Below are 13,558 nucleotides of genomic sequence, written 5' to 3'. Positions count from 1 at the left end.
AAAAAAGAAATTAAAACGTCTGACTCAAATCTCACCACTACTACTGAAATTTCAGGAAATAAATTCTCTGTCTGACCAAAAACTCTTAAATAGTACTTAAATTTCAAGAACATTAAAATGTCTGATTAAAATGCCTCAGTACTACTGAAAATTAAAAAAAAATTAAATTGTCTGACTAAAAACTCTCCAGTATTACTGAAATTAAAGAAAAAACATTGGTCTGACTATAAATTTTACAATACCACTGAATTTTTTAGAACAATAAAACTTCTGACTAAAAATTCTTCAGTACTACTGATAACTAATAAAAACTTTTGTTTAACTAAAAATTGGCTAGAACTACTGAAATTTTATGAACAATACAGAATCTCTGTCTGACCAAAAACTCTTTCTACTACTTTATTTCAAGAACATTAAAATGTCTGACTAAAATGCTTCAGTACTACTGAAATTTCCAGAAATTGAAACGTCTCATTAAATCTGCTAGTTTAACCAATACTTAGAACACTGTTTGAATAAAATTGACTCTCACTACTAATAACAAGAATTTAATTTACTAATTTAATAATTAATACTAATTTAATTTACTAAATTTTACTAAAATCATTCTAATAACAAAAAGGAACAAAATTTATCTGATTAAAAGAATTACTAATTTACTACTCAAAATTCCAAGTATAATCAGAACGTGAAACTAAAATTTTCCTCTACTACTAAAAATAAATAACAAGAATATTTAAAATCTTGTCTGACTAAAATTGACTTTCGCTACTGACAAAAAATATTCACAAGTAAAATAATACTTTTGTTTCACTGAAAATATTTTTGTTCTACTTAAAAACTGGAACCTTTTTGTCAGTTTATGTGCATTGAAAATATTTCTGTCTGACTAAAAAAAATCTTCTACTACTTTATAACTACAATATTATACAAGAAGTTGAGATAATAATTCGCAGTCTTACTACTGATAATTAAATTCTAAAAAACATGAAACGTCTTTAGTTTCTTTCAAAATACTGCGAATCTCTAGTTATAATAACTCAAATTTCGAAAGTTCCCTTAAATTTTTACTACTAAATGGAACAAGTAAAAAAATTTCAAAGTCTGACCTGAACTCACTTTTACTACTGTTGACAATATTAATCGCACTCTGTTCAACTGAAACTGACTTTTACCACTGAAATCAAAATTATTTTCGAAAAATAACTTCTCTAATGACACTTTCAAAGTTTAGAACAATTTTTTTTGTTGTAATTTAACAAAATTATATTTGTAAAAATTTCCAACTCTTTAAATTTGAATTAATCGAAATGTTTACTAATTTGACGTAGTGACTGACTTTTTGCTTTAGAATTAGTAAATTTTACTCATAAATCAGTAGAAATTTATTTATAAAATAATATTAAATAATAGTTAAATAAATATTAAATAATAATTAAATAAATATAAAATAATAATTAAATAAATATAAAATAATAATTACATAAATATTAAATAAATATTAAATAAAAATTAAATAATAATTTACTTATTTACTATAATTATTAGTAGAAATTACTATTTATTAGTAAAATTTACTGATTTAAAAGTAAACAGTCAGTCACTAATTCAAATTAGTAAATATATTTCCTAATTTAAATTCAGAGAGTGAGTTTTTATTATCAAATTATTTATTTTTAACTAATTTAAATTAGTAAACATTTTTACTAATTCAAATATAGAGAGAAAAATCGGGGTTTAAACTAACGAGGGTTATTTTAGCAATTAAGTATTTAATTTAAGAAAGTACATAATTTACAGGTAATTAAGTAAACTAAAAAAATTATTTGATTCAAATAAAATTATTTCTTAGTAGTATTATTTTAATCAAATAATTTTTTTCCAGTACATAATATTTATATTATGCAATTATTAAAATTTGAATTAATATTAATTAGTAATTAATTATAAACTGTATTTGAAAGATTCAAATTAATGCTGTGTGTTCAGTTGATGCAAATTTTTCTATAATTTAATAAAATAATTAAATAATAATCATTACAATAATGAAAATAATAATAATTAAAATAATTAAAATAATTGAAGTAATTAAAGAATAATTAATAATTATATTCATCAATTAATTTTAATAATAATGACAATAATTTTCTCGTTAAATCTTAATTAATTTAAATTGAGCGGCTAATTCACTTTAATAAAAACTTTTTATAATTGTTAATTGTTAGTCATTTATCCCTGTAGTCTTAGTAGGAAAAAAATTAATAACTACTGAAAAGTAGTAATATTTTACTAAGAATTAATGAACATTTTTACTAATATGCGAATTAGTGGTTGAAATTTTAACATAATTAAGATTTAGAAAAAAAGTGTGAGTTTGATATTTTCAAAATATATAATTATTGGCATATGAAATTAATTTTTTCAGAGAACTTAATTAATAATTAATTAACTAAATAAAAAATTAGAATTAAGTAATTCACTTGAATTAATAATATACTTAGGTAATAATATATAAATCTCAAGGTGTTTTTATTACAAATAAAAATAGTACAAATACAATACAAAAAAATTGAATAAAATTCACGATTTTTTCTCTGTTAAATGATAATTATATTTTATAATGGGAATAAAAATTTTCTAATAATAATAATAATAATGATAAAAAGTGTCTTACCCCTGTATCGAGTAAGAATTTGGAATTCCATTGAGACTTTCCCTGCTGATTTCGTCAGCCATTTTAACTTCTAATTGATGGCCAAAACTCGCGAGATCTTCACGAAACGCCTCGCTTCCTGGTGTTAGAGCGCCGCTTGTTGGCTGAAGTGGCGTTGCATTACTGCCATCGGCAGCGTCGCCTTCCTCGCCATCATCGCCGCCCACAAGGGCCTCCTCATCTTCGTTGTAAATTTTGAAATAGGCGACCGTCAAATATATCACCGAGATTATAAAAGACGGTATCGGAATTGCCATCGCATAAACGAGGTTCATATACACCTGAAGACAATTTCATCTTACACAATAATTTTACAACTTCTTTTCTTCTATTATTCTTTTTTCTTTTCTTTTGCAATTTCAATTTCCATCTTCGAGTTATTTTCAATTTCAATTTTTCAATTCAAATTTAAATTTAAAAAAGTTTTGTCTGTCTGACTAAACTTGTATTTTATCACTAATGGTCAATAGTTATTATTAGATTAAATAATGTATAAATTACAATTTAAATTTAAATTTTAACTTTCATTTTAATTTCAATAAAAATTTCAATAAAAATTTCAATACCAATTCGAATTAAAATTTCAATATTAATTTTACATTAAAATTTTAATTTCAAATTTCTCGTAAAATTTCAATTTCAATTGAAAGTTCATTTCAATCTTAATTGCCATAACAATTTTATTTTTAACGCAAGTTTTAAGTTTCCAATAAAAATTTTAATTCACATTTCAATTTCAATTTCGGCATCAATTTCGATTAAAATTTCAATTTCAATACAAATCTCAAAATTCATTGAAACATTATATAATAATTGCTATTTTAAACTCAATTTCCCTTAAATGTTCGATTTCGATGTAAATTTCAATTTCAATTTAAAATAATTCAATTTTCTTTAAAATTTTAATTGCAATGTAAATTTTGATTAAAATTTACATTTCAATACAAATTTCAGATAAAATTAAAATTTCAATTAAAATTTGAATTTTAAATTCAATTTTCCTTAAAATTTTAATTTTAATTTCAAATTGTATTAAAATTATAAGTTCAATTTCAATTTGTATTTCAATTTTAATAACAAATTCAATTTACTTTAAAACTTTTATTTACATTTTAATTATATGTTCAATTTCTATTACCATTACCATTAATATTTTAGTTTTAATACAAATTTTAAGTTCAATTAAAAATTTCAGTTTCAATTCCCATTAAAATTTTTCTTAAAATATTTTAATTTCAATGTGTAATTTAATTTCAATTTCAATTTCAATTTTAATGCAAATTTCAGATAAAACTCAATTTCCCTTAAATTTTCGATTTCGATGTAAATTTCAATTTCAATTTAAAATAATTCAATTTTCTTTAAAATTTTAATTTCAATGTAAATTTTGATTAAAATTTACATTTCAATGCAAATTTTCAATAAAATTTTAATTTCAATACAAATTTCAGATAAAATTAAAATTTCAATTAAAATTTGAATTTTAAATTCAATTTTCCTTAAAATTTTAATTTTAATTTCAAATTGTATTAAAATTATAAGTTCAATTTCAATTTGTATTTCAATTTTAATAACAAATTCAATTTACTTTAAAACTTTTATTTACATTTTAATTATATAGTTCAATTTCTATTACAATTACCATTAATATTTTAGTTTTAATACAAATTTTAAGTTCAATTAAAAATTTCAGTTTCAATTCCCATTAAAATTTTTCTTAAAATATTTTAATTTCAATGTGTAATTTAATTTCAATTTCAATTTCAATTTTAATGCAAATTTCAGATAAAACTCAATTTCCCTTAAATTTTCGATTTCGATGTAAATTTCAATTTCAATTTAAAATAATTCAATTTTCTTTAAAATTTTAATTTCAATGTAAATTTTGATTAAAATTTACATTTCAATGCAAATTTTCAATAAAATTTTAATTTCAATACAAATTTCAGATAAAATTAAAATTTCAATTAAAATTTGAATTTTAAATTCAATTTTCCTTAAAATTTTAATTTTAATTTCAAATTGTATTAAAATTATAAGTTCAATTTCAATTTGTATTTCAATTTTAATAACAAATTCAATTTACTTTAAAACTTTTATTTACATTTTAATTATATGTTCAATTTCTATTACCATTACCATTAATATTTTAGTTTTAATACAAATTTTAAGTTCAATTCCCATTAAAATTTTTCTTAAAATATTTTAATTTCAATGTGTAATTTAATTTCAATTTCAATTTCAATTTTAATGCAAATTTCAGATAAAATTTCAATTTTAATATAAATTTCAGATAAAATTAAAATTTCTATTAAAATTTGAATTTTAAATTCAATTTTCCTTAAAATTTTAATTTCAATTTCAAGTTGTATCAAAATAATAAGTTCAATTTCAATTTCTATCCAAATTTTAATTTCAAATTCAATTTACTTTAAAATTTTTATTTCTATTTTAATTATATGTTTAATTTCCATTACCGTTACCATTAATATTTTAGTTTTAATATAAATTTTAAGTTCAATTAAAATTTCAGTTCCAATTTCCATTAAAAAATTCTTCTTAAAATACTTTAATTACAATTTAATAAAAATTTTAAAGTAAATTAAATTTAAAATCGAAATTACAATTTAATAAAAATTTGAAAGTAAATTAAATTTAAAATCGAAATTTAGGGGAAAATTGAAATTGAAATTTACATTGAAATTAAAATTTTAAGGAAAATTAAATTTAAAATTGAAATTTTAGTAGAAATTTTAATAAATCTGTATTTGAAATTTTAATGTCAGTTTGCAGTGAAATTGCAATTTCTATTAAAATTCTTCTTAAAACATTTTAATTACAATGTTAATTTAAATTTCAATTTAAAATTCAATTTTCTTTAAAATTTTAATTTCAATGTAAATTTCAACTTTAATTACCATTAAAATTATAATTTTAATATGAATTTTCACAATAAATTTCAATTTCACTGCAAACTGCAATTAAAATTTCAAATACATATTTCTTTAAAATTTCTATTAAAATTTCAATTTTAAATTCAATTTTCCTTAAAATTTTAATTTCAATGTAAATTTCAATTTTAATTTTTTCCCAAATTTTGATTTCAAATTTAATTTACTTAAAAATTTTTATTTCCATATTAATTTCAATTTTTAATTTTTATTACCATTGACATTAAAATTTCAGATGTAATGCAAATTTTAAGTTCAACTAAAATTTCATTTTTAATTTCCATTAAAATTTTTCTTAAACTATTTTAGTTTCAATGTGAATTTTAATTTTAATTTCTGTTGAAATTTTATTTTAATGTAAATTTCAATTTCAATTGCTATTAAAATTTCAATATCATATGCTATTTAAAAAACTTCCAATTTCCATTAAAATTGCAATTTTAATGTAAATTTCAATTTAAATTAAAATTTCAAATTTAATTTTAATTTTCTTATAAAATTTCAATTTCCAATCAATTTTCAATTTAAATTTAAATTTCAAAACCATTTGAAGTTTCAATTCCTTTTTTAAATTTCAATTTTAAAATTTATTTTCATTACCCATCAAATCATTAACTTGAAAAAATTAATAATTTGCAATTCCTTTTTTTAAATGTTGATTTCGAAAATATATTTTCAATACTCATTTAATCATTAAATAGAAATTAAAATTGCGTGTCTTTTTGACATTAAGTACAACAATAATGATAAGGTACATAAAATTATTTTTCATACGCCTTGGACAATTAGAAGAAAGAAATTAACATTGTCACTTTCTTCTCCATTTTTCAAAAAAAAAAAAAAAAAATAGAACGAAAAAATAAATAAAATAAAACAATTCTGCCTTTTCACATGATATTTTCCCCCTTATTTTTTATAATACAGCTTTATCGCTGCTTTTTCAGTTATGATTTCAATGTGTTCAGAAAATAAATGACAAAACGTGCTAACATGTTACTATCAATCAATCTCTCTTCTCTTGACAAGGCTATTCTTGTCATTCTTTTTTTTTTTTTTTTGAAGACAAAAGCTTCGAAAGAACTTTAAAAGAACAATTATGATAAAAACACTTATCAAAACGAGAAAAAAATTGTGTTCGTATTAAAAACGGTAATTAAATTTTTAATTAGGGAAAGAAATAAAAAAAAATGTTAGGAGAAAATAATCATAAAAAAATAATGTAAGAGTTCGAAATTTTCTTGACAATTTTCTTAATAATTTTCTTCATTAATTTACAAATTAATTAATAAATTCTCCTATCTAATTCCTTATTTTTACTTGGAATTTATAGACCAGAAACTATGATTTTTAATTAAATTTTCTAAATTTAAACGAACTGCTAGTAAAAAGTGAGTAATTATTAGAACGAGACTATTGTTTATTAGCAAATGAAGCAAATAAATAATTATTAGGAACAAATAAAGAATTGTTTCTTACCAAAAATAATTTTTAGTATCAAATAAAGAATTTTTAGCAAAAGAAAATAATTATTAGTAGACAATAAATAATTATAAGTAACAAATAAAGAATTATTTATAATTTATAACAAAAAATAATTTTTAGTATCAAATAAAGAAATATTAGTAACAAAAAATAATTACTAGTAGAAAATAAATAAACCATTGATTTGTAAAATAAATAAATAAATAAACTATTAGCAAAAAAAAATTATTTATAACAAAAAAAAAGTTATTAATAGGTAGCAAATGAATAATTAGCAACAAGTAAAGAATTATTTCAAACAAAAAATAATTTTTTGTATAAAATAAAGAATTTTCATAAAAAATAAATATTAATAGAAAATAAATAATAATTAGCAACAAATGAAGAATTATTTATAACAAAAAATTTATTTACTAGCAAGTTAAGAATTATTAGTAACAAAAACCAATTATTAAGAGAAAATTAAACTATTAACAACAAATAAAGAATAAACAAAAAAATAAAGTAAACACACCAAAGATACAAAATATAATTTTTAGTATCAAATATAGAATTATTAGCAACAAAAACTATTAGTAACAAAAATATTTAATTAAATCCTAACAAGAAAGGCGTAAATACAATAATTATTTTTTAGTAGAAAAATAAATGAAAAAAAATTCCAATTTGACTAAGGCATTTAGTTATCAGAATTTTTCTTACTAAAAATATTATTTATAACTTTGAAAATTATTTATAAAATTATATCTAATTTTCTGCTATCAAATTATTTAATTTCAACTAATTTAAATTTACAGAGGAGAAAGAAAAAAAAGAAAATTATTTCCCACTTTTCAAGGATAAAGAATGAAAAAAAAAAACAATTGATATACTACATTCATTTTAATTAAACTCTCAACGACTATGAGAATTTTCTTAACTAATGAGAGTATATAAATAAAAAAAAGCTGGTTTCCTCGAAAAATTTACATGCAAAGATCGTTCCTGTCAGATATGGGAGGCAAGTATGTAGTTGTTGTAAACAAGAAGTTTATCGCGACTTGAAAGGGTTAAATGTATTACTCCTCAGGTGGCAGGGTATAAAAGATAAAAGGTGTCGTATAAGTAGTTGTCATCTCGTCCCCGTGTGTAACAAGCTTCGCATACTGATGGATTCAATTTCGACATATGTCAAAAGACAGAAAATCCAGAAGACGATACCGAGTTAAAATTCACATACACTTTATGAATATAATTTTATTAAGTCGAATTTGCTTCTCTCAAAATTGTCTTTTGTCTTTCTCTTGTATATAGTTGGTGTATGCAAACATTTAGCCAATAATTCTAATTTGTGAAAATTTTTAATTTTCACAAATTAATTATTAATTACTATTCTCAACTATCAGTCATTACTTACTACAATTTTTTTTTAAAGGGAAATTTTACTATTTTTTTCTATTACTAAAATTTAAAATTTACAAAGAGGGCATTTTACTACATTTTAAGTAAGTTTAACTAAATATTTTACTGAAATTTAAAATCTATAGTGGAATTTTTACTACACTCGGAATAAATTTTACTAAATTCCCTTTTCGCACTAAAATTTAAAATCCATAATAGAGGAAATTTTACTACAACCAAAGCAAATTTAACTAAATATTTTATTTAATAAAATTTAAAACCTACAAAAAAAAATTTTTTTTTAAATTTAAAAAAAAATTTAATAAAAAATTAATTAATTAATTAATTAAAATTAAAAAATTTATATTAAATTTTACTACTAAAAAATTCCATTTAACTTTTTTTTCTACAATTTTAAATCAAAAAAGAAATTTTTACTACATTTGAGGAAAATTTAAACTAATTATTATATTCTTCACAGAAATTCAATTATTTTCAAAAAATGTAAAAAAAAAAAAAATGTTCGTCAATATTTCAATTATCTTTATAAATGAATATCAAAAATCAATTATTTTCAGGAATTTTAATAAAATTCATTGGAAAATTCAATTATTCAAGTATTCATCGCAAGAATTCAATTATTTAAAATAGAATTTGCATGAATTTTTTTCGAAAAAATTAAATGTTTAAAAAATTTGGCATTAAATTCCTCGCAGTATTTCAATTATTTTCATAAATTTATTAAAATTATTTTCAGGGATTTAATTCTTTTCGCAAATAATAAAATCATTCGGAGGAAGTCAATTATTTTCAAAAATAACAATATTTATCACAAGAATCTATTATTTTAATAAAATTTCCCAAAAGAATTAAATTATTTAAAAACAGTTTTGACAAAGTTTCTCATGAATATTTAATTAATTTCAAAAATAATGAAAATTTCACAGTAATTCAATTATTAAAAATAGAATTTGCATAAATTTTTTCGAAAAAAATCAATTTTTTGAAACTTTTTTCTAAAATTTTTCCAAATGAATTGAATTATTTTAAAAAAATTTAATAATATTAATAATATTTAATAATATTTTTTAAAAAGAAATCAATGTCTTTGAATACAATTTTAACTCTATTACTCGGAAATTTTTTAATTTTTTTCGCAAAATTCAATTATTTTCAAAGCTTTTAATAAACTTCTTCGCAGGAATTAAATTATTTTAAAAACTTTTAATAAAATTATTATTAAAAATTAATTTTAGTTCAAGTTTTAGATAATAATTACAATTTTTAGAAATAATTTAATTTTACAAAGGTTTCAAATTAAAATCTTTGAAAATTTTCTTAATAATCGAAATTTCGTAAAATTGAATTGTAATTTGTAAACAAATGAATTTGAAAACTCTTCATAGAACTTTATCAAAATCTAATTATTAAATATAATTGATTTAAAAATCAATTTCAGTTAAAAATAATCAGAATTTTCCTTAGAGTCAGGGAAAAAGTCAAAAATTGTTTTTGAATAGTTAAAATTTTGTAAAATTGAATTAAAAATAATTAATTTATTTCAAGTATTTTGTTACAATTTTTGAAAATCAACTTTTAAAGAATTTTAATTGCAAATTTTGAAAATAATTAAATTCTCAAAAATTTTCATGAAAAATCTTTAAAGGTAAATTTAAAAATGAAAACAAACTTCTAATTTTTTAAAATCCAATATTTTTAATATTTTCAATTACATATTTATAAAAATAAAAACATTTTAAAATTATTTTTAACATTTTGGAGAAAACAATATTATTATTATTTAATAAAAACATTATTATGTTCAAAATTTTTAATTAAAATTCATCAAAAAATTCATTAGTTTTTTAAATTATACAAAAATCTCTTTTAAGAAATACAATTATTTTCGAAAAATTACATTAATAAAATATTTTTAAAAATACTAATTATTAGAATTATTTTGTAATAATTTTTTAAGATTCAAAATTTACTTTTTGGACTTATTACAATTTTTGAGAAATAATGGTCCTGTTTATAATTAAAATTCTTCAAAAATTTGTTAATTTTTATTTATACTTTTCTAAAATTCAATTATTTTTAAAAGATTTTACCAAATTGTTAATTGTTTGGAAATTTTTCAAAATTAAAAGACTATTAGCGTTCAAAAATTATTTTAAAATATTTTAAAAAAATTAATTGTAAGAAATTATTATAATTTTTTGAAAATATACCTTTATGATTTAAGAAGAAACTATGGGGAGTCACAATTATGAAAAAATGAGTTTATGTATTAAAATAATTGAATTCTAGAAGAACTTTTGGAAAATTATTTAAATTAATTGATTCAGAGATGAAGTTTAGTTTGAAAATTGTAGAAAATAATTAAATTCAGGAAGGGTTATAATTGTAATCTTTAGAAATTATTAAAATTTATAAATTTTACTCATTTTCCGTAAACATTAATATTTTCCTACTGTAAAAAGAATTTTGTCAGGGAAAGTAATTTTAATGTCAGTAAATTGTCAGGGAAATTATGATAAATTGAAACGATAATTTCTCTTTTTACTAAAATTTAAAAACTATAGAGAAAATTTGACTACATTCCAATAAAATTAAACTAATGTTTGTTTACTAAAATTTAAAATTTTGTACAACAATTTTACTACCCTCGGAGTAATTATAACTAATTGCTTTCTTTACTAATTTATAATTTATTTATTTTTCCTGTACTAATTAATTTTCTAATTTCTTTCTTTTAAATTTCAAAATTTTAAATCTAAAGAAGAAATTTGACTAAAAATAAATAAATACAATAAAAATAATAAATTTCACACTAATTTCTTTCTATTCCGACAAAAATATAAAATCCCCAACTAAAACCAGTGAGAAATGTCCATAAATACATAGACAAATCCGGAGGATACATACAATAACAAATGAGGGGAAAAAAACAATTTTCCAAAAAAAAAGTGAAAAGTGAGAAATGCATATATACATAAATAAATAGAGAGAAAGAAAGAAAAGGAAAAATTTTCTACTATATGACTCTCTGGTGTTTTATCGGGGCAGGTTAGTTTCTGCCTTTGTCATCGTTGAGCCATTCACTTTGAAATGCATTGTCCGCCTTCATCGTGACAACTATACATATATATACGTATCTTCCGTCAACCTAACGGAAAAGTCTTGGTGCTTAACACCGCGGAAAATCGTTTCAGCCCCCAGAAATGGTGCCAGATATATATATACACACACGTGGGTTCACCAATGCCAAGGGATTTTCACTATAAATGAAATCTCAGATTTCTTTTTATGTTTAATTCGTTTGTCAACATCTATATTCTTTATAACCTACTTCATTTATTTATACAGCGAAAAAACACCCCCGAAAAAGAAAAGGGAAATTTTCATTAATTATATAGGAAAAAGAAATATTTCTCTTCTGAAATATTTTATTTATTTATTTATTTATGACAATAAATAAACAAATATTTATTGTTAAGAATATTCCTTGGTCTATTTTTTTTCTTTTTTTCTCCCTAAATCTGAATTTAGTCCAAAAGGAATGTTTAGTAATTTAGTAAAATTTTCTGAACTGAATAGTAATGTTTCACTAAAAAGTTTAGTAAAGAGAAATAAAATAAGTTTTTTTTTATTTTTCTCCCTAAATGTGAAAGAATTTTTAGTAATTTTGTAAAATTTTCAGAACTCTATTGTAATTTTTCACTAAAAAGTTTAGTAAATAGAAATAAAATTCTAAAGATAATTTTATTTTTCACAATAATTTTATAACTTATGTTTTCTATTATTCTTTTTTCTTTTCTTTTGCAATTTCAATTTCCAGTTTGAGTAATTTTAAATTTTAATTTTTCAATTCAAATTTAAAAATCGTATGACTGTCTGACTTAAAATTACTTTGACTACTAAATAATAGCTCGAAGGAATGAAGAGTAGTTTTCTCTGACTAAACTTGTATTTTATCACTAATGGTCAATAGTTACTTATTAGATTAATTAACAGAAAAAGTACAATTTAAATTTAAATTTTATAATCTTAAATTCAATAAAAATTTCAATACTAATTCGGATAAAAATTTCAATATCAATTTCAATTTTCTTTAAAAATTCAATTTTAATTTCTACTTAAAGTTTATTTCAATTACCTTAAGAATTTTATTTTTAATGCAAAATTATAAGTTTAATTAACATTTCAATTTGCATTAAAATTTCAATATTAAATTCAAGTTTCCTTTAAATTTTAATTTCAATGTAAATTTCATTTTCAATTGCCATTAAAATTTTAATTTCAATATCAATTTCGATTAAAATTTAAATTTTACTGCAAAATTCTATTAAAACTTTAATTTTAATACAAATTTTAAATTTAATAAAAATTTCTATTAAGGATTAAATATTAAATTCAATTTTCCTTCAAATTTTAATTTAAATGTAAATTTCATTTTCAATTGCCATTCAAATTTTAATTTTAATATCAATTTCGATTAAAATTAAAATTTTTCTGCAAACTTCTATTAAAATTTCAAGTTTAATACAAATTTCAGATTTAATAAAAATTTCTATTAAGGATTCAATATTAAATTCAATATTTCCTTAAAATTTTAATTTCAATGTAATTTTCAATTTCAATTTAATTTCAATTTGCATCGAAATTTTAATTTCATTTAATTTCTGAAGTCTATAGTAATTTTTAACTAATAAGTTTAGTAAAGAGAAATAAAATTAGTTTTTTTTATTTTTTACCTCAAGTGTGAAAGAATTTTTAGGAATTTTGTAAAATTTTCTGAACTTTATAGTAATTTTTCACTAAAAAGTTTAGTAAATAGAAATAAAATTCCAGTTTTATTTCTTATTTCTCTCCCTAAATCTAAATTTGTAAAAACAATTTGTAGTAATTTAGTAAAATTTTCAGAACACTAGTAATTTTTCACTAAAAAGTTTTATAAAGAAAAATAAAAATTAAATGACAAATTTTTAATTACGAAATTTACTCACGATTTATTAATCATTTCAAGGAA

General features: G+C 19.3%; 1 protein-coding gene across 1 annotated transcript in view; it reads right to left on the bottom strand.

Annotated features, from left to right (window-relative positions):
- The window catches only part of LOC122512452 (protein tipE), a 58,393-nt gene that overhangs the window by 16,171 nt on the left and 28,664 nt on the right, over window positions 1-13,558 (bottom strand). The window contains exon 5 of the mRNA XM_043628284.1: window positions 2,675-2,994. Coding sequence (XP_043484219.1) covers window positions 2,675-2,994 — 320 coding nt within the window. The remainder of the gene's footprint in view (window positions 1-2,674; window positions 2,995-13,558) is intronic.

The sequence above is a fragment of the Leptopilina heterotoma genome, unplaced genomic scaffold (assembly GCF_015476425.1).
Source record: "Leptopilina heterotoma isolate Lh14 unplaced genomic scaffold, ASM1547642v1 Lhet_99, whole genome shotgun sequence".
Classification (NCBI taxonomy): Eukaryota; Metazoa; Arthropoda; class Insecta; order Hymenoptera; family Figitidae; genus Leptopilina; species Leptopilina heterotoma.
Note: the sequence above shows the minus strand (reverse complement) of the source record. Positions and strands in the feature narration are given on the sequence as shown.